This window comes from Artemia franciscana, chromosome 16, assembly GCF_032884065.1.
Source record: "Artemia franciscana chromosome 16, ASM3288406v1, whole genome shotgun sequence".
NCBI classification, from domain to species: Eukaryota; Metazoa; Arthropoda; class Branchiopoda; order Anostraca; family Artemiidae; genus Artemia; species Artemia franciscana.
In genome coordinates, this window is record NC_088878.1 from 2286797 (window position 1) to 2309757 (window position 22961).

Here is a 22961-nt window from a genome sequence, read left to right on the forward strand (position 1 = left end):
GGGGAGATAAACTTAATCACAACAAGTCATCTGTATGCATATTGTCAAAAGAGCGTAACAGCAATGTCTTTGGAACAATTTGAATTTGTCGCCACTTTTAAGGGGCCCAACCTAGGCACCAAAGAACTGACTTTAGTTTTAACGAGAAGCTTGCTTCGCTCAGGTAACTGACATCTAATCTTCTAACTTTTATGAGTCTCACTTTTTCTACCAATCATTATTATATTGCTGGAAGGAGGATCATTTTCTGAGCTAGGGTTTGAACCACGCCTCCAACAACTATCTGATGATGAGCCTTAGACAGAATTTTGCCTTTTTTTTGCTGAAACATTTCTTCTTCGTTTTTTCGAATTTGAGGTCCTTCCACTCTCATCCTGCTCACCGCTAGAAGAAAGCTATCTTGGCTCAGCTTTGTACCACACTGCAACCAATTATTTGAAGATACTTCCTGATTCTGGCTCACATTTCACCCATGGATTCAAGATTTCTGTTAAATTCCCCCACGTATAGCTTCCCTTGGCAAGTCCACCCCCGTTTACTTCCCTCCCACGGAAAAAATTACAACTATGAGAGGAAATTTGAACTTTATCTAAAGACACTTCGTGTTTGTACGTTGTCAAAAGAGCGTATCTAAACAATTGAATTTCGTATTAAGTTGTAACTTTCAGGGAAAATTTAGAAGGGAAGATCATCAAACTAAAAGGCAAGTTGTGTACGCTGTTACTATTGCCACTTCAGCTACTCTTCCTATTGCAACTACTAGTAGGGCTAAGAGCATTGAGATGAAAATCTCAAGAAGTATATGAACTAATAGGCTATCAAAAGGCCATATCAGAAATGTCATAGCAATGGCTAATTGCATTAAGTTAAAACTTCGAGGACTTGATGAGATGGATGTTCAACTGACCAAAAGATACTATTACTACTATGCCTAAGGATATGATGGTGAAATTTTCAAGGGATTTTTTTTGGGGGGAGAGGGAGGTAAACTTTATCATAACACGGCATCTGTATACTGATTGTCAGAAGGGCGTAACAGCAATATCTTAGGAACGATTTGGAATTATTGCCACTTCTATGAGGCTAACCCTAGGCAAAAACCAACTGACTTTAGTTTTACTGAGAAGCTTCTGATTTTCTAACTCTTATGAGTCTCACTGTTTCTACCAATTATTATTTGTATAATTTACAACTTTAGGGTTCCTTTTACGTTTATTAAAAACACTTTAACAGAAATTAAAGAACAGAAAATTTAATTGGAACTAATTCATCCCACAGAATTTCGCTCTGAAGACATGCCCCTGTCATCAACGCCATCATCTGTTTGGTAGAAGTTTTGGAAATACTTTTTTTTTTTAAACCTTTGGTTCCATCCGGCCCTCTTGGCTGCCTAATTGGCAGCTAATTGGTCCTAATTGGACCAGAATATTACTTATCCTTTTTGTAGTTTGCACCTCTTCTGCACGGTGGGACATACACATTGGTAACTGTGACTTCGTCTCGGTTGTCGACGATTTATTTTTTCCATTAAACTGTCTTTTTCTATGACAGAATTTATTTTAATGGCACTTGCCCGTCCGCCAAGTGCCATATAGCGATCGCAATTTCTGTCCGTCGGTCCCGGTTTTGCTAGTTCGGGCATTTCCAAATAAGTTAGGACGATTAAAGTTGGCAGGCGTATCAGGGACCGGACTAGATTATATTAGAAATAGTTGCTTCCCTGATTCGACAATCTGTGGGGGGGGGGTGGAAGGACGGTTAATTCGGAAAAATTAGAAAAAATGAAGTATTTTTAACTTACGAACGGGTGATCGGATCCTAATGAAATTTTATATCTGAAAGGACCTCGTGTCTCAGAACTCTTCGTTTAAATCCCGACTGGATCCGGTGACATTATGGGAGGGGGGGGGGGGGTAATTTGGAAAAATTAGAAAGAACGTGGTATTTTTAACTTACGAACGGGTGATTGGATCTTAATGAGATCTGATATATAGAAGGACCTCGTGTCTCAGAACTCTTATTTGAATCCCGACCGGATCCTGTGACGTTGGGGAGAGTTGGAGGGTGAAATCGGAAATCTTGGAAAACACTTAGAGTGGAGAGATTGGGATGAAACTTGGTGGGAAGGATAAGCACAAGTCCAAGAAACGTGATTGGCACAAACGGACCGGATATGCTCTCTTTGGGGGAGTTGGGGTGGATTTCTAGTGCTTTCGCTAATTTGGTGCTTCTGGACGTGCTGAAACGACGAAGATTGGTAGGCGTGTCAGGGACCTGTACAAATTGACTTGATAACAGTCGTTTCCCTGATTTGACTATCGGGGGGGGGGGGCTGAAGGGAGGGGAAATCGTGAAAATTGAGGTATGTTTATCTTACAAATGGATGATCGGATCTTAATGAAACTTGATATATAGAAAGATCTCATGACTCAGATGCTCCATTTTCAATCCGGATTGGATCCAAGGACATTGGAGGGTAAAGGGGGGAAATATAAATATTGGAAACCGGAAATCCTGGAAAACGCTTAGAGTGGAGAGATCGGGATGAAACTTGATGGGAAGAATATGCACAAGATCTAGATACGGGATTGACGGATCCGATTTCTTTGGAGGAATTGCGGGGATGTCTAGTGCTTTGGCGAGTTGGAGAATAAAAACAAGTTCTAGTTACGTGATTGTATAACCGGATCGGATCCGGTCTCTTTGGGGGGTTTGGAGGGATTTCTAGTGCTTTGGTGAGTGCCTTTTGACGTGTTAGGACGATGCAAATTGGCAGGTGTGTCAGGGACCTGCAGAAATTGACTTGAGAACAGTCATTTGTCCTATTTGACCATCTGGGGAGCTTGTGGGAGAGGAAATCGTGAAAATTGAAAAATCTTACGAATGGGTGATCAGATCTTAATGAAACTTGGTGTATAGAAAGATCTCGTATCTTAGATGCCCCATTTTCAATTCCGATCGGACGCCTATCACATTAACTATTTACTAATTTTTTGTTTTTCCCTTAATTTACCCCCCCCCCCCCTGCTTCGAAATGTAAGCTACAAAACCCATCTACAAACTCGGCCTTACTCTTGGACAAAGAACAGCAAAATCGATAACTCTAGTACCAAGTCTAATTTTAGGTTCCAACCTCGTCACAAGTGCCATATAAGCTCTTTGCTTTTGTTACATGGTTCTCTGCATCTGAACTGTTTGCTCCGGTACCTTTTATACAACTGGAAGGAGGGTCTTTTTTTTAACCATGCCTCCGCCAACTATCTGATGATTAGTCTTGGACAGAATTTTACCACGTTTTTGCTGAAACATTTCTTATTCAATTTTTTGAATGCGAGGTGGTGCTTTATGCTACCTATAATAAAGAAAGACTGCTAGCTGGTGTCATAGATGACGTTATCCACAGGGAGAGGGTTAACGCGTCGGAAACCCTATCCTCCGAAATATTTCTTCAACTCTTAAACTGGTATATGCAGTAAAAAAAAATTCCTGTAAAAACAAAAATTATTTTTCCGACTAGTAAATTGGTCGGAAAGTGCGGGTAAAAATCTTATTTAAGACCGTTAGACATGGAAGGTAAACATGTTCTTTGTAATTATAGTAGTGGCAATTCAAGCAGCAGGAGTAGTTTTAGTAGATGCAGTAGTAGTGTTCACATAGTTCCCTTTGGTTAGGTCAATACCCCTTTCTTTTTGTGACTCTAATATTTTCTTTGTATGTTTTAAGTCGTTTCCTTCGTAACTAAAGTTAAAATCATTTTTAATAGTATTTCTTAATCAAATATATTAAATAAAATACTTGAAATGAAGTTGTCATTCGATATTGGTCTATATTCAAGGTTGTAACATGATTGGGTCAGTATGGCTTCATCCATTTAGGAGGCCAGAAATTATGCAAATTTTCAATCCATTTATTTCAATGATATTCCCTCTATCCATCCATCCAAAATTCTATTGCTTAACTATTATTAAAATTTGTTGCAAACTATTGCGCGAAATATAAGCAGCAAGCCAAAATATGAATTTGTGTGCAGAAAGAAAGTTCATAAATATTTATTTTTATTAAATAATAGAATAAAAGTAAAGTTTATCAAAGACGAATTGAAAATAATTTAAAAAAAATGTTGTTCAATAAAGAAGTTTTTAAAAGAAATACAAATAGCTGGCGGTAAGCCAAAGTTGAGCAAAAGTTTGATTAATGAATAAATTAGATCCAAAACGATAGAAAGTACAATGGATAATCAAATAAACTTGTAATAAAAAGAAAACACCACTAACAGAGATAGTATTAACCAGAAATGTAATATCCGTTCGAGCAAGCCCTCTCCTGATTTTACATGACCAGTGGTTCGATACGATCACCATGACAAAAACAAAAATAGAGTAGATAAACCGTAATTTTTTCCTTCTGGCAGAAATTATGAAATTTCACATTTTGGCAGATGGAATCTAGAAACCCTTACACTAAAGTTCTCCGATGCATGGAAATTAATTTTATGACGTCTTCGTATAGGTATTTCTGACACCCGTATTACAAGACTTTCACAACTGAGTCGATAAGATTTTCTTGGAACTAAGGACTCCTTACTGAAAATCTGGAAAGCCGTGACAGATTTAGCTGCTGACAGAAGCTTGCCTTGAATTGACTCCTGAAACTTTGTCATATAATACCCACAAAACGGCTTGATTCTATAACGGTTGAATCACTGGGATTGTCTTGAAACTTTCACCTGTTGATACAGAATCCAGTAAGGCCAAATCAATGTCTCTTGATATTTTACTCTCAATTTAGAGAAGATCGTCAGAGGTAATATACAATTTCTTAAAACGCGGACTGAGGTATGTGGCAATCGTGACGAGGGTGACCTGAATAAGGCCTATACGCCTAGAAGGAGTTTATCTAGCCAAGCCTTTCAGAGGTTCTCAGTAACATTTGAAAGTCCTCAGTAAACGTAGTTTGATACAGGTTATGCCAAATTATGGATACAGCTTTGCATGCTGTCAGTGAATTGAATACATTATTCTTCTTCTTGGGATTTGCGAAATAATTTTCATGTAGGATCTTTTCTTCTGGAAGTCCATCGGTAGATACTAGAAAAAGCTGAAATGATATTGTTTTCGATATTGATATTTACCTTTCGATATTCTATATCGATATTTGGTGCAATATATTGATATCCGGTATCGCTTAGCACTACCTGCTGCCACTGTGATTTCTAAAATGTGTGATTGTTTCAGTCAAAATGGTCTTCTTACCGTCGCAATAAATAGGAAAGAATATCTGATTTTATTAATTTTCAGCTTTGAATAGCCAGTAGCCTTAAGTTGTCTTTTGAAACTTAAACTACTCATCAGAAACTTCGAAATTTTAAAGTTCGGTTCTCAAAATTTAATGGTGCAGACAACTGCACCTTCAAAGGAAAGGTCACCTTCCTACTCTGTTTAGTATATTTTCAATGACGATTGGATCGCTTTTTGATGACAATGTTCTCGTCCGTAGAAATTCGAACATTGACAATCTTTTGATTCCCAAAGACAACAGCACCTTCCAAGGAAAGGTCACCTTCCTATGCTATTTGGTCTATTTTCAATGACAATTTGATCGCTTTTTGATGACAATGTTCTCGTCCATAAGAATTTGAACATCGACAACTACACCTTCAAAGGATATTCCCAAAGACACCTACACCTTCAAAAGAAAGGTCAACTTCTTGCGCTGTTTAATCCATTTTCAATGACAATTGGTTCGGTCCAGTTGACAATGTTCTCGTCGGCAAAAATTCTAGCATTGACAATCTTTTGATTCATAAGGACAGCTACACTTTCAAAGGAAAGGTCAGCTTCTTGCGCTGTTTGGTCCTTTTTTTAGCTTTATTTTTACCAGTTTTTTATGCTTTTTTCTTTAATTTTGGTGCTCACTGCCACCAGAAACTACCCAAGTGCATAGAAAAGTATTTTTATTAGAATTAAATTCCTGCTTTTTTTTAAATCTTTATAACATATTTGGCAGTTTAAGTTTCGACTAAATTTTTCAAAACTACAATTTAATTTTCACTGTCCTTGATACTTCAAGTAATTCTAGATCTTTCGATTTTTAGCCTTGTTCTATGGTTTCTACATAATTTAACGTAAGATAAACGGCTAATGTATTGTGTTCCTTATCACCTTTGTATATTTACTTGGTAATATGTCTTTGACACGTTAATTTTGATGTCCATAAATAAGCTATGCGCATTATTAAGGCTTTATGCTCTAACATCGGAAGACAAGTATTAAAGACTAGCTGTTGGGGTGGCGCTTCGTGCCACCCCAACACCTAGTTGGTGTGGCGCTTCGCGCCCCCCAAGCCCCCCTGCGCGCGTAAGTCGTTACGCGCCATATTAGTTACGCGCCATATTAGTTACGCGCCATTGTAGTTGTGTCCCTGTGTCCCACCTGTGAATAGTGATAGATATAAATATATGTTTTTAACTACGTAAAACATGCGAATATACAACATTCTTCGCTGTCCCATTGTCTGTGAATATAAATAGATTGTCAGGTTTACTGACTCTTGAACATGCAACATATAATTGTCCATGGGAAAAACAATCCGTATTCAGATCTATACCTCATTATTCTAATGATGTGTCCCTGTGTCCCGGTCGTCATTTATATTCCCTGTGTCCCGGTCGTCATTTGTGTCCCGGTGTCCCGGTCTGTAATTTCTATTCGAACAATCCCTGTGTCCCGGTCGTCATTTATATATCCCGCCTGTGCCCCCGGTGTCCCCGTTGTAGTTGTGTCCCTGTGTCCCGGTCGTCATTTATATTCCCTTTGTCCCGGTCGTGATTAGTGTCCGGGTGTCCCAGTCTGTAATTTTTCTTTGAGGTTCCCGGTCGTCATTTATATTCCCTCTGTCTCGGTCGTCATTTGTGTCCCGGTCTGTAATTTTTCTTTGAGTGTTTTTTCTTTTTAAGTTTTTTTTAGTTTTTTACCTTTTTTCTTTTTTCAGTTTTCTTTTTCTTCTTTATTTTTCAGCGTCACTATGAAGTACATATCGCCGAACCTTTGTTTTTTTAACTTAAATCTGGTAGGCATTGATGACCTTATCCAAGTCAAAATCCCAAACCCAATCATCATTGCTATCATTTTCAGTTTTGATATGTTTCGACTCTTGCTGTCCAGATGGATTTTCGTCTAACTGCGCGGTTTTGCGTTCTTTAGCCGCAAGCCTGTTTTCTTGCTGTTCTTGTGATTCCTCGGCACGCTTTCTTTTCTTACTTTCTCTATCAGCAGTGAGTTTTTTGGCATTGACTCTTTGAGCAGCTTCCTCGGCTGTTGCCATTGTAGGTTCTTCAGTCATTTTACAATTAAACATTTTTCCGTGAACGAATGTCTTAAATACCTTTAATGACGTCATCGTCATATATATAGATAGATTTTTGAAGTTCCCAGTGTTTTACTCTTTAAGAAATTCAATCTCTTTTAATACTGTTTTCTTTTCAAAATTATTTGATTATTCAAGCAAGCCGATTAACAGACAAAGTGTAACAGACATAACAGACAGACAACTTATTTTTATATATACAGAAAGATTTTTGAAGTTCCCAGTTTTTTACTCTTTAAGAAATTCAATCTCTTTTAATACTGTTGTCTTTTCAAAGATATTTGATTATTCAAGCAACGTAACGGACAGACAACTTATTTTTATATATATACAGATAGCTAACGTCAAAAGCTGACGAGGGGGTGTTCACTTTTTCCCTATTTTCTAATTAGATTTATAATAGCCGAAATTCTAACTACCTAATTAGTGAAATAAATTTCCTTAGAATTTTGATGGGAAGGAAAAGGGTAAAGATACGTGTAGAAAACTAATAAAGTTCAGTATCAAAAATGTTTACAGAAAGGGCTTGGCAGCGACAATAATTTGATGCTACGGTAAAATTCTAGTTTAGTGACTTTTGGCTATCTTGGAAAGGGGTTAGGTTAGGAAAATGAAACTTTCAGGGTTGGGTTTGAAGGCTAAAGTATTTCCCGGGAGGGTATTTTAAGGTACCCACCTCCACTCCTCCCTCTAGAGGGCCCTGAAATATGCCTACATGACAGGTCTACTATACCTATTGAAATTTTGACAAAACAGCATTTTACCTTAATTTTCAGTTACCAGTTGCCTTTTCTCCGCCTTTATTTCTGATAGTGCAATTCCTGTTATTTGAGTAGAATTCTGAGCCATATCAATGTTGTTTTGTTTTTTTTTTTAATTTAGGAAATGTATTTGCATATATTTAAAACCTTATAAATTGGGATTGAGCAAAGCTCTGAAGCTGAAAACAATTTTGTTGTACTTCATTCAAGTAGAAGATCTATTTTGCAAGGTTTCACTTTTATAACACATATATTTTTAAAGGTCATCAAAGGTCGGGACCCTCTAGAGGGAGAGGGAGTGGAGGTAGGTACTTCAAAATATCTTCCCGCGGCATACTTTAGCCCTTAGACCCATCCTTGAAAGGTTGATTTTTCTAACCTAACCCCTTTCCGAGATAGCCAAAAGTCACTAAACTAGAATTTTACCGATGTTACTAATGGTAATTTCTTTAAGCTCTTTATTTCTGAATATTGTTTAATTCACAATAATAGAAATATATCCTCTGGCCACACTGACTATGCATGATAAAGGATAAATTGTTTACAACGATGAAAATTGATGCTCGTATTAATTCTGATTCTTTATATTTTTCGCAACCTATTTTGATTTTTAACGGTACCTTACTTACCTGGACCGTATTTAGGATTTTCGTCCGGAGGATGGGTGTTGACAAAGAAAACTAAAAAAAAAAAACTATTCAAATATGCATTTTGTTCGTTTTTACGAATCTGACAAATATTTCGGGGGGGGGGGGGTCTAACCTCTTAACCCCTACCCTGAAATCGGCCTTTTACCATTCATGGTTGAGTCTTGCAAAAGTATTATATAAAATACCTACGCAAAACCTTACTCAAAAGAATTTTGTATAAAACAAATTCCCATTTGAAAGTTTAATATGCTATCCAATTTCGAGTTGTTTTTGAGTTGTTTTTTTTACTGTTACTTGAAGAAGCTTTTTTAAAGGCGTGTCTCGTGTTATCCTTTGGAAATTTATCTATATTTTTTTTCTTTTTCCTGCATGTAAGACAGTTGAGCAGAAATATATCAGCTGAAATATTTGCTCTCTTTTTTTCTTTCAATTTTCACTAACCGTGATTAATTTTGTTTTTCATCACTATCCCTTGTCTTCTCGTCTTGACGTTTTTAAAAATCCGTGGAAACTTTAAAGGCTGAAAAAAAACGCCTGATTACAAGGCGAGACCTATCCATAACAGTTGGAGAATCAAATTTAATTGAATGTCGTAAATCAAGAGGCAAAGGGCTAATTAGTTGGCAACCAGCCATGGTACCACTACTGCTAATTTTCTTTTAAATCTAGTTTTGAATAATATTTCTTTGACAACAGACTCAGAGAGGCTATACACTGTAGTAATTGAAGAGATAGCTGGGAAGTATGGAAAAATATACACCTGGGAAATGAAGTCAAAGCTAATGGGTCGTATTGGTCGGGAAGCTGCTGCAGCTTTGGTTGAAACTGTTGGCCTACCAATAACACCAGAAGAATATATCTATCAAAGCCAGGAAATATTCAGAAGGGTATTCCCGTCATGCGAAGTGATGCCAGGTAACTAGGATGTATAGGAAATACTACTTTTCCTTTAATACTTTTTAGGGATTATTATATAAAAAGCCTTAGGGATATATAGTATCCTTAGGGATTTTTAGGGAATAAAATCCTTAGGGATTTTTAGGGATATATAGTGACCTAGATTAGAGTTTTCTGCAAACTATACTGGAATATAGCCAATGATTTTAATTTGGTCATGATCAGGAACGCTATTTGAGAGGAACACAGTACACAGGAATGCGTAGTCTAAAGCTATAATAAACCATATAATAATTAATTATAACTAGTAATATGACATAATGATGTTTTTTAATAATAATAATAAATATACAAGAAATGTGTAATTATATTTCTATTACGGTGTGGATGGGAGGGAAGGGAATATCCCACCATTAAGATCTCAAATGAATAGACTTGTTTTTACATTTTCTAATTTTTGCTCGGACTTTACGTTTTTCAGAAGAAGAACTGGAATACTCCTGGAGGAATTTTCCCTTTTTTAGTCTTTATTTGCAGTATGGAAGTATAGAAAATAGAAGATAGTATAGAAACCTGCAAACCTCAGATATGGTATGGAAATCATTCAGCTTCGGAAGGGATGCTTCAGAATTTTAAGGGCTAAAAGTGGGTAAGGGCAATGGAGCCCTGGTAAGCTAAGGAGCCCAGAGCCAAGCCGTGGTGTCTGCAAATAGTGAGACAAGAGGAAACACCAGTCAAAATTTTTTAAGAAGGGATGGGGTGTACAATTTTAAATACTGTCTCATTGTTTTCAACTGGTTTGCCAACCGTGATCGATATTTTTGAAAATTTTGGAAGGCCGTTGAAAAATTAGGGGTTTCATGCTGTAATATGACAACCTCAATTTCATTTTCCCTATCATAGAATGTATTGAAGTCCGAAGGGGGGGGGGTAAAATCTTCCTCCCATACGTGACACCCATAAGGAGGACCGCCATTTACTCCGCAATTTTTTTAAATGTAAAATCAAAAAAAGAAATCCAGATTTCGGAACCATAAACGAATATTTTTTCCCTAATTATCTGCCTATTATGTACCTACCTTCCTCAAATGGTGTTCAAGAATCATGCTTTTTTTGTCAGACAAATAAAAATTGTTTTTCAAATAGATACTGAAGTAATATATACTCGATGTACCGAAGAGATAGCGGCTCGCTATGGCAAGACATACCCGTGGGAAGTTAAACTGAAACAAATGGGGAGGACGGCGCCTGATTTGGCAAAAGTAATTGTTGAAGAATTGGGGCTCCCCCTTCTGCCTTGGGAATATGCTGCTGAAGCTAGAATAATTCAAGAAAAAAGTTTCACTGAATGTCAACTTATGCCAGGTATGACATTTTAGACGACTCTAATTTGATATATATATATATATATATATATATATATATATATATATATATATATATATATATATATATATATATATATATATATATATATATATATACCCTTTATGTACCCTAAGTTACCGTTCCCTTTATGTTACCCCATTATTCATGCGCCTCTTCAGGCACGCACCTGAAAAAAAATCACAAGATTGGTGGGGGGATTAATATTTGGAAGGAGTAATGAATTGCTAAAATCTCAAAAACTGTTTTAATAATATGGATAGCTATAAGGAATCCTGAAAATACCGAAATTTTTTTTTGGGGGGGGGGAATTACCTCTAGTATGCCCCTGTGTTAATAAATTCTTCAGAGCTTGTTTTTCTATTACTTCTGTAGTGAGTAATGTTTTCGAGGTTGTCTAAATGATGACTTAGCCGAATCAGAGCCCAAGTGAGGTCGTTTCCATTTTCCTTTGGTGTGACTAAGAATTAATATTTTCAACGGGTTTACCTCATTTAAATACATATTTCAATGATAGTAAAGAATCTGAATTTCAAGTATACAAAAGAAATATATAGAATAGAAAAGATGGTAAGGAGAGAAATTTACAGAACAGAAAATATACTATAGAAAATAGAAGATAGTATAGAAAATAGAAGATAGTATAGAAAAGTAATTTATAGAATAGAAAAGATAGTCATAGAAAAAAGAAGATAGTATACAAAGTGGATTTATAGAATATAAAAAATAGTATAGAAAATAGAAGATAGTATAGAAAAGGAATTTCAAGCTGACCTTACTATAGACACCTTATTTAAGATTTACAAAATTTCCTTATTGGATACCTGTCTGTTCTTCTTATACATTGTATGCGGTAAGCAGGTAAAGTTTGACAGAGCTAGTATGTTTGGACTTCAGTTTCATAATTCCAAGATGTAATGCAGTTTACCCCAAACCTGTAGAAATTACTATTTATAAAAAGAGTACAACAATGGCACGATTCCTTTTTAAGAACAGCATATCTTGTTATAAAATTAAATATAGCGGAGGTAAAAATGGCACGTTCAAGGCCAGACACTTGCAATAGCATCAGCCGTTAGTAGAAAAGTGGTTTAGTTTCGTTATCTCAGGGATGTATTCAAGTTCAAGTTCAAGTTCAAGTTCCTTTTATTACCAATATCCATCCATTTATAAACAAAAAATATCCCAAAGGGCTCAATGGCCCGTTATTTGGGAAAAAAAACAACAAAACAAAACATAAATAACTATTAATTACATTCACACTTAAAATATATTTAGAGTCTACTCACCAATCCTCACCCGAGTACAACCGGTCTCCGCACCACCTACTTACAAAAAATAAATAAAAAAAAAAAATATATATACATCGAGGATCCAACACTTACACCACCCAAATCTAAATAAATAAATTCAATCTAAATAATTAAATAAATTAATTAAATCTTGATAACTAAACAATATAAATAACTGATCAATATTATAATTTAAATTATTTTTTTTTGATTAAAAAATTCTTCAACCGTTTCCTGAAGGATCCTATGGTACAGGACCGTCGAATCCCAACAGGAATGGAATTCCAGGCACGTCCGACAGCAACTATCAGACCAAAGTCCGAGCGCACTGCAGGGGTGGATGGCACTAGCCCATCATCCTTGTTTCTAGTTTCATAAGGACTGACATTTCGAACAATTTCAAAAAGCCCGGAAAAACTTGATGGAAGGTCTCCACGGAAATACTGAAACGCAATGAAAGAGAGGTGTAATGTATGAATATCTTTAATCTTCAGAAGTTCAACAGAAATATGGGTGGTAGACTGAAGAACTTTTGCTGCTTTCAGTTGGAGATTATGTAAAGGTGTAAGTACAGATGGAAATGTTGACATCCACACTGACGAGCAGTAGCATAAATAAGGGTAAATAAGAGAGAAATATAATAGACGAAGGATAGAGAAAGGAAAGACTCGCTTCAGCTTTCGAATAATTCCAAGGCCTCGAGAAACCTTTAATCTCATTGACTCAGTATGCCGTTTGAAAGATAGATTTTCATCCAGAAGTATCCCAAGGAATCGAATAAACCGGTCAGCTGGGCGGGATATGGATCCCTTAGATGTTTTAAGCTCTGTCACTGTAGGGCAGCTTTTGCCTATGCGGGAGAATATAAGAAGAAACGATTTTTTTACATTCAAAGCTAACAAATTTGCATCAAACCAACGATATATATTTTCTGCCATCAATTGTAGCTTGAGGATAAGAGATGATTCATCAGGTGCTGCAGTCCCCAGGGTGGTGTCGTCGGCGAATGCAAAGAGTTCTTCATGTTGACCAGGCGTATCCAAGGCTTCAACCACAGCATCTCCTTTCTGGCACAAATGACAACAGAAATCAGATCGTGGGTTGCTAAATAGTCGATAGAGGTCGTTGACATATATGAGGAAAAGGGATGGCCCAAGAACTGAGCCTTGTGGCACTCCATATTCGACTGGAATATGCTCATCAGAAGCTTCAACTGCAATGGATCGGCCAGTTAGGAATGAAGAAAACCAGGACAGAGCTTCTCCACGAACGCCTTGATGCGACAACTTACCAATAAGTATCTCGTGTGTGAGGCTGTCAAAAGCTTTCTTCACATCAAGGAATATTGCCGCAGGTATAAGGCCGAAGTCTAAAGACTGTCGTACAAAATGAAGAAGCATATTACATGCGTGTTCTGTTGAGCACTTCTCCCGAAAACCAAATTGGTGCCGATGAAAAAACTTCTTCGCGTCTAGGAAACTCAGCAAACGCTTTAGCATAGCCTTTTCAAATATTTTAGAAAAGACGGACAGAAGAGATATAGGCCTATAGTTCTCCGGGTCCTCCTGGTCACCTCCTTTAAATAGTGCTATCACTCGTGCCAACTTGAGACGCTGAGGGAATATTCCGAGCTTGAATGACTGGTTAACTAAGTGGCACAGTGGTGTAATAATTGAGGGAAGAATCTGTTTGATTAATTTGGCCGGAATTTGGTCGAATCCAGATGAAGAATTTTTCAATGACGAAATTATTGTTATCAGTTCCTGCTCCGTAACTGACTCAAGAACCATTGACTTTACACAGGAAGGACCGAGGAACTGCTTCCAAGTTCTAGAACTTGAAGAAGGAACCACACCTAACGCCGTTGTTTTCCCAACCTCAGCAAAAAATTTAGTCATCTGATGTCGTACTTGGTCTTCATCCAAGAAAAGCTGATTCTGAACACTAAGTGATTTAGGGAGCTTTCTAGGTCTTGCCGATGGTTGCGTAACTTCCTTAATTACATCCCAAGTTTTCTTAATATTTTTGCCGCAATCCGCAAACCTTCGGGAAAAATATGTAATTTTAGCTTTTCGAATCAGAGTTTTAAGCATTTTCCGGTATAGTTTAAAAGTCTCTAATTTAGCTTCACTTGGTCTGTTCCTATACTCTTTCCAAAGGTTCTGTTTTCTCTTTATTGACTTTAGTATTCCAGCTGTAGTCCATGGGGCTATGGGTGTTGATCTCTTAGAAAGACTTGGTTGGGGTGTTCGGCAATGGTGGATAAATTTCTTCTTTACTGTTTCATAAAAAAAATCAAAAGCCTTATTATAATTTTCTAAGCTCACCCTCTCAGGTATTGTAAACTCCCATGACGTAGTGAATAAATCATCTTTGAGTTTTTCGATGTTTGCTGGTGTATATCGGAATCTTGGTTTATTATCAGGGACTATTCGGCGGGCAGACCGGGGGAGTGGAAGTAAAACTCCTACTGGAAAATGATCCGATGTATCTGATAGTAGCACTTCATTTTTTACAGAATGTATAGATGAGAACACATTGTCAATTAAGGTTGCAGATTGGTTTGAAATTCGTGTAGGGATATTTATACAGGGAGTTAACCCAGACGAGATTACTAGTGCCAGTATATCACAAGCCTGACTCGATGACATATCCATCATGTCAGCGTTAAAATCACCCATTAAAATTATTTCTGCCTTTTCAGACAATACTTTCCCAAGAACAATCTCTAATATTTCCATAAATTGTTTCATTGATCCGCTTGGAGATCTGTATATTTCGCCAATTATTATCTTTTCATTGGAGCTAGTAGCCAATTCTATGAACAGAGATTCAAATACCCGTTCAATGTTTATAGACAGATCATCTCTTCTTACAACTGCCAGATTACTCAATACATAAAATCCTAGCCCCCCCTTTTTTGCTATCTTTCTATTTAGAAATATTGAATTATATCCGGGTATATCCATAAGTAGCTGGTTCTTTTCATTTAAAAAAGTTTCACATAATCCAATAATTCCAGGGCGAGAATTCTTACATATAAGCTGTATATCATCCAGGGAAGAATTCAGCCCTTGAGCATTCAAATGCACAACCCGGAGGATCCAGGAGGGAGGTGTAGAGAAATAAACTCCCCCTCCCTTCGAAATTTTTGTTTGACTCGTAAAAATGTAGCAAAATGAATATAAGCAAATTTTTGGTGCATTTTGCATTTTTTTTTAATACGCTCCCCCCCCCCCCCGAAAAGGAAATCTGATACGTTCTTGGAGGTATTTTTCTAGCATATAGTGGAACTTTTCCGTTCCGTGGATACATGACTTGAGGGGATGCATGTCAGGTATATTGCTTTGATATAAACTTTTGCCTGTAAGAAATGCAACCGAATTTTCCTTCTGTACGCCAAGTTCCTACTAGGCGTACCTCTGTGGGCCGAAAACCGACGTATGGTTTCTATATATGGAGTTGTTGTCGTAGAGCGTAGATTGCGTTTTGAACAGAGTTTGGATACTTCGAATAGTTTATTTCGTGCCTTTTATAATTGTTTTTTCCTATTGAAGTTGCCTTTTGTTTCCTTTTTAATTTTTTTTTATTTTCCTTTTCCTTCGAAGCTCCATTTTGACACCATTGCGTGTTTATTGCGTCTTTAAGTAGAGTTTCATTCATTATTGCAACGATACATGCACTAGTGGTTAATAATAATACTAATTTACTTAAAACATACATACAAACTGCAATAAGGAGAGTATGAAATAGAAAACAAGGATATACACCTAACTGGGGATACAAAAACGTGTCAAAAGACAAAAAAAGCAAACAACTCAGAAAAACAGAAATTCAGGCAAAATAAAAAGTGCAATTTATGAATAAATTGAGAAAGTTCTTATTCTTCTCTGGGGAGAAGAATAATTATTCTTCTAGGGTGGGGGATGTTAACTTGCTGATATCTTGCAGGATTCAATAGGACAAACAGCAGCAACTGAAATGTTTTCGGCGACTGAAGATTGCTAGCTCCGAGTAGGAGGACTAGTGACGATTTGTTCTTGCTCGTCAACCATTCAGTAGCCTTGCCATAATTCTGAATTGAAAAAAATTTGAAGAGAAACTTTGAAAGAAACTTTATCTTGAAAGTTGGCACTGAAATACAGTTTAGACATTGACAAAATCTTAAAACAGTAAATGACTTAAGTTTCTGTCTGCTCTTTGCGTTAACTTGGTTTTCAAAAGGCAGGAGAATAAGGAATATTGTCAGTGCAAAAATCCTTCTTCAAACAAACCAAAACAATTTAAACACACTTTGTATCTTAGAAGTAGTTGATTTTGGTTTGAAAGCTTCACAAAAGCTTTACCAAATTAACGGTGGCTTAGTTAGGGTGATGAGGTAGTACTGCATAGGAGAATCTTCGCCAGTCTGCGTATGGCTAAGGTTTGACTGAAGGAGTATAAATTATTTTGATTTTTTCAGCTGACAGTAAAGTTTAAAGCTGACAGGAAACCATAAGCTTCCAAATGCCTGATTCTTTTGGGGCTTAGAATGTTTAAGATGGCTAGGCCACCTTTAAAATATGGATGAGGACAGATTGCCAAAATTGTCCTTTTGATCATCTATTTAGTACCAAACAAAAAGTAGATAGTCCTTGAGTGGGTTTGGAGAAGGTTATAAAAAAGAAAAAAACCGGAACTTCAAGAGGTAAAGAATAAAGTTTTGAAAAGATGGGAGTGAATGAAGACAGGCAGAGCTGTGTTGGCCTTGGGTAGCTTGGCTCATCAGTGAAATGCTAGTAGCCTAATATTAGTAGCAGTAGGAACCATTAATAGATATAGAAGGCCCGATGCATGGTGATAATTAGCAGGCTTCCTGTAATGCGACAAAATTGATCCGAAGCTTAAAATGAAGAAATAAAAATCTGAATTTGAGTGCTGGATAAAAAAAAATTGAAAGATGATTAAAAAACTTTAGCTGAAATTTTACATAACGATCGTACAATTTGAATTTGGCTTGTTCATGATACATGATATGTACCAGTTTATTGGAAATCCACCTTAAACACAGATCTGAAATCTCTGAATTTTCAAACTTGTTAACAAGTATAAACCTTTTTGTTATAGGAGCCGAAAAGCTGGTACGTCATCTGAAATCCAAAAAAATTCCTATTGCAGTTGCAACTAGTAGTAGTGAAGAAACTTTTAAATTGAAAACAACCAATCATCGGTAAGTTTTTTTGGATAAGTTTGTTTTTTAGGAAAAAAAATTTTCATAGGTAAAAGGCTATTTTACAAGGAAACTTTATTAGGGATTTATTTTTTTGGGGAAGTTTCTTTTTTAGGGAATATTCTTTTTTTATGGGGAGAGGAGTTGCTTTTCCTAGAATTTTTTTTAGAGCAAGAGGGAGAAGGGAGTATTTTGTTCAAATATTTCTGTATAGAACTATTGTCGAAAGCTTCATCTTAGGCTTTCGTAAATGATTTTAAGGGTGTATTATCACCATCTCTTTTCAATATGGCAACCATCGGATGTACTGGGATAAATAATTACATCGTGGATGGAACCATACTCCAGAACGAGTGCAACCTCTACATGCCCTGACCTATTTTAAGTTGATGACGGTAGTATTAAAAGACAAAACCTCATATGGACCTTGATAAACAAGCATCATCTAAAGAAAAATATGCAGGTTTTAGAGTTGCAATCCATTGTTACAGTACCACTGAGCATTGGTATTTTGGTATTGGATTAAGTATCGTGAAACAGGACTCAATATTATTCCTACTCAAAAAACCATATATAATTAAAAAAAAAAACAACAACAAAAAGAAAGTAAAGCAGCCAAAAAATAAATTGAACAAATTGAATGCTCAAACATTCTAACTTTTGTTGGCAGGCTGAATAATTAATTTTTTGCCTATAACTAATTTTGAATAATATATATATATATATATATATATATATATATATATATATATATATATATATATATATATATATAAAAATCATTGCTTTATTTCATTGGTTTAAGTTTTTTGCAATTTCATGTATGTATTTAATATAGTACTCGATTTTGAGGGATGTAAATAAATATACAACTTATATAATACATTATATAATAAAATAGTCAATACATTTATAAATATTAAAGTAATGGCACCAAAACAGGCTGAATAATGACCGCTCTTCTTTTTCTGTTCGGGTAAGCATATTAAGGAGATATTTCATTCCCCATACTAAGCATTTTTAATTGAAGGGGAGCTATTAGCCCCATCGCACCTTCCTTTTAAAAGGATGAAGAAAGGGACATTCTTCCTTTGGAAAAGGGACTGCGTGACCTAGAAAAACTAGATTTGGGAAAAAAAAGTCATTCTCTTCTTTTGAAGAAATCCTGCGTATGTACCTGTCAGGATCTTACCGATTGATTGCTGTTGAGCTGCATATATATCATGTATATTATGACTTCGTTATCAGCTTAATCATGCAAGTTAAGATGAGTGTAAGAAAATGGCAGACTCTTAGGGGATTCTAAGACATTATAAGGAAAAACTGTTAAATTGTCAAATATGTTGGTAGTTCAAACAAGAGGTTTCAGGCTGAGATTAGATTTTTGAAAATTTGTTACAAGTGCTTATAAAAAGTATGGTTCAATCCCGGTTTATAAGGCTCTAATGAGAGAAATATTGAGATGTCTAGGGTACGTTTTGTGGGCGAAGCATGGCAGATTTTTTATTTAGGCCAACCATCTAGGGCCAAACAAAAAGTAGGTCGTCCTCGGTTGGGGTTGTAGGATGTCATAAAGAAAGATTTAAGGGAAATAGGAATTTTGTGGGGAGGTGTAAAGAGGGATGCATTTAACAGATTGCGACGGAGGAGGAGCGTGTGTAGCTGTTTTCGTCTCTGGCGGCTTGGTGCCGCAGTGAGTTTTTAGCAGTGAGTATTAGCAGTAGTTTTGGAATCTGGAATGTGATCAACAAATTTGTTGGAATCTGACCCTCTGTTGTTAATTTTCAGCCATTCAAAGCTTGTGTTTTGTCATTTCCCAGGATTTTAGCTCACTTTCCGTTATCTTATTCAATTTTTTTCCTTATTCCCTTTGGCTGCGGTAATCCAAAAGCCATTGTGTGATATTATGGCATTATTGGCATTCTGTGATATTTTCTAGAAATGGAACAGATTCAAATGGAAAGCTGTTTGTTTGTTCCGTTTTCTCCAATCTAAATTGGCCCCTAAAATATTTAAAAGTTTCATTGTTTTTAAAACAAAGAAATATTGTTTTTAAGTTTATTTTCAAACTTCGTTCGAAACTTTGCTAAAAAGTTTCTTTTCCTACTCACAGATATAGGAAAACCAGACCATTTAATCAAGTTTGTAATTTTTACATCTTACATACAATTACTACAACTAAAAAGTCACTTCTACATCAAATTGCCTAATTCCAACACATGCGTTCCAGCTGGTTCCAGCTGTATGCGTTCTTCCTCCGCCCAATCTATTTGATGGTTTACTCTTTACATTTTCATTCGCTGCCCAGCAGTTCACTGATTTTTGTTTCTGTTGGAGATATACATTGGGTTGTTTATTGTGTGCAGAAATGAAGCAAATCTTTATTTCATATAATAAAAGAAAAACAATTAAAAAAGCAACTGAAACGAGTAACTAAAAATAAAACTAAATGGTTCTACTATATTCCCCTGCTGACGGTGAAGCATAAAAAAATTTACAGAAGCAGATGGGACGACTTCCTTTTTGCCTTCTTCTCATTGACTGATTTACAGTCACCCTCTAGGCAGCAACACGAGCACGCTTCATTCCAGCTTCGTTTGAAGACCGGGAGCAAGAGTGGGCTTGGCTAAGAGATTCTGCTTCTTGACCTCCCTAAGTATAATAAACAGCCTTTTGAGCTACAACATTTGTTGGGTAACGAAAACATGAACTGGACCAACAACAACCCAAATCTTCGGTTTATTCTTATTAAAAAAAAAAAAAAACCTGATAAATTGACTTTATGCTTTCATGCACTAAAAAAGCCAAGCACCGTTCAGATGTATTTATTAAAAATTAATGCACTGAGATAATTTAATTTCTGGTCGTGTTTAATATATCCGTTCAAATTTGTGATCAGTATTTAGTTCGAGAAGAAACTCGTTACTTGCGCTTCTTTTTGACTGCTTTAAATGAAATAACCGTTAACATAAATTTTATTTCAATGGTATGATTGAGAAAAGTAGGGGTGCAGTTAAGCGGAGGGACCAATCCCCCCACCAACCAATAAATTTTTTCCACTCCTGGTATTGAGAACCACTTTTCTCTTTTTTACTAAAAAAAAATCGGAAAATATGCAATAAATTTTATTAGAAATTTTTTTATCATTATTTAAAGTATTGAAAAAAATATAATTCCCCTCTCCTGTATTTTCGTGAATACATTTTTTTATTATTATTATTCCCATCCTCTTGTTTTTTTTTTCATGTTGCTCCAACCCGCCAAAACAGAAAAAGCTTGGGTAGGTACCTGATTGTAAAATGTTTTTCCTACTCTCAATGAACATAGATTAACGGACCTTAGACTTCTGCAAAACATTAAACATTTCTTGTATTTATAGTGACATGTTTTTTATACTAAAATTTTTACTCAAAGAGAGAATAAGATAAATATTAAACTTGAACGCAAGGGTGCAATTTGCCGAGGAGCAAGAAGTGGTGTCCATATGGAACATCTTGATGCCGTCTCAGCTCTCAGCCCCAAACGGTTTATTACCGTTACGAAAACCTCGTTTTACCTCAAAAACTGTCCGTGCCAACACAGTTACGCCTCCTACACCCTAAGTCTTCTAAAGGCTAAGTTTTTTTGAGAATAACCCGTATCTTCAGTCAGTTCAGTTATCTAACTAGTTGTACTAACTATCCATCCTGTTTAATGCCCTTGATGATTCACCAGCACATTTTTCACCCTTGAAAGGAACCCATGGGGTTTTATTTGCCAGAATTCATCTTTGTTTTTTATTCTTTTTTTATTTCACTGCCTTTTTACGTCTTTTTAACACTTACTATTCGTTCTCTGCTTTTCAGTGGTTTCTTTTGAATCTCTCCTTTATATAGTAATGATATTATACTATTTTTTCTTATTTATTCGTTTTGATTTGGTCTGTTTCATCTTGCAATAGATATTTTCGCAAAAAAAAGCAAACTAAATCCTGTCTTACCTTAAATTAATAAAAAAAATATCATTTTGCAATAAACATCCATCTTAGCTATCTTAAATCTGGGAAAGTTTGTTTATAATTCTGCATGTATTTATTGAGATATTTTTAAACGTATATCTATAGATATCTTTTTTTGGTGCAGAGAATTCTTCAAAATTTTCGACCATATTGTCTTTGGAAGTTCAGACCCTGAAGTAAAGAATGGGAAACCTGCCCCTGACATTTTTTTGATTTGTGCTAGTCGGTTCCCAGACAAACCAGCACCAGAAAACGTAAGTACTCATTTTTGAGGTAATGTCTCAAACTGATAATATCTCAAAAAGAAAAAAAAAAGTAAGCAAGTAAAAAAGGAAAACTAATATGTTAATACTTTATAAAACTGGACCAGCTAATCATTTGGCGAAATAAATTTAAGAAAAGTGCCGAAAAAGTACGGGTCATTTTTTTCTGGAAACTTAAATAGGGGAAGGGAGAGGGAGTTAGTTCCTCATGTCCGCCTGCTTAAAGCACTGAAATTATAAAAAAAGCCTTCATAGGTGTTATTCCTGCCATAAAATGGCAATTTCTAAAGATTTTTCTTTTGGTTGTTTCAAAATTATATAGGTTTAAGGGCTGTATCACATTTTCGTTAGTGTTACCATGTCGAACTGGGAAAACGCATATACAAACCTAATTGCTTGACATTACAGCGCTTGTCGTCCGTTAAAATTCAAGTGTTAAATTTTGGGAATCATTCCCAAGCACATTCCACAATTCATTCCCAAGGACAACCACACTCTCTTGAGCTGTTGGTTTTCATTTGCTTATAAGTGAGTGATTATTATGTATTTATTTATATTTTTTACTGGAAACGGCTAATTATTTTTCGGGAAAATTTGTATCCTCGGATATTCTGGCCAAAAAAAACAATCTAGAAAGGTCAAAAGTTTGAGAAAATTCGTAAAGAGCCTTAATTTTGAAAAATAATTGTGTGAGTGGCGTATTTTTTAAATACATCAGTATTGCAATTACGTGTCACACAAATGTGAAAAAATTGAAGAATTTCATGCATGGAAAAGTTTACACTAAATTGCATAAAAAGCAAAAAACTAGTAATTGCAAAAATATTTTTATATATTTTTTATCGTGAGCAATAATTTTGATGTTTTAATTCAAACAAGAAAAATACCTGAAAATCTCAAAATTAGTTTGTTTTTTTATTAAATAAAATCTACTTGCTACGTGATTAAGCTTACAGGCTAGTACGCAACCTGTCATGTTATATGGGTAGGATGGAAATTTGAAATCCAAATGAAAATTTGGAAAATTCCCAAAGAATGAAAATTTGCAATTATTACAAAAGACGACTCTTGATTTTGACAGTAAATTACAACAATCCAAAAATCTTAAAAAAGAAAGCCAAAAGTTTGAAGCTTAATCGAA

The 22961-nt window shown here is 35.7% G+C and overlaps 1 protein-coding gene across 6 annotated transcripts in view; it reads left to right on the forward strand.

Annotated features, from left to right (window-relative positions):
* LOC136036894 (pseudouridine-5'-phosphatase-like) overlaps nucleotides 1-22961 on the forward strand; it is a 46458-nt gene that overhangs the window by 16108 nt on the left and 7389 nt on the right. For 2 of the 6 annotated variants that reach the window (XM_065719263.1, XM_065719264.1), the window contains exons 2-5: nucleotides 9473-9691; nucleotides 10820-11038; nucleotides 17458-17560; nucleotides 21682-21811. In XM_065719263.1, coding sequence (XP_065575335.1) covers nucleotides 9473-9691; nucleotides 10820-11038; nucleotides 17458-17560; nucleotides 21682-21811 — 671 coding nt within the window. The remainder of the gene's footprint in view (nucleotides 1-9472; nucleotides 9692-10819; nucleotides 11039-17457; nucleotides 17561-21681; nucleotides 21812-22961) is intronic. The other 4 variants (XM_065719265.1, XM_065719267.1, XM_065719266.1 and 1 more) reach the window with 2 other exon arrangements.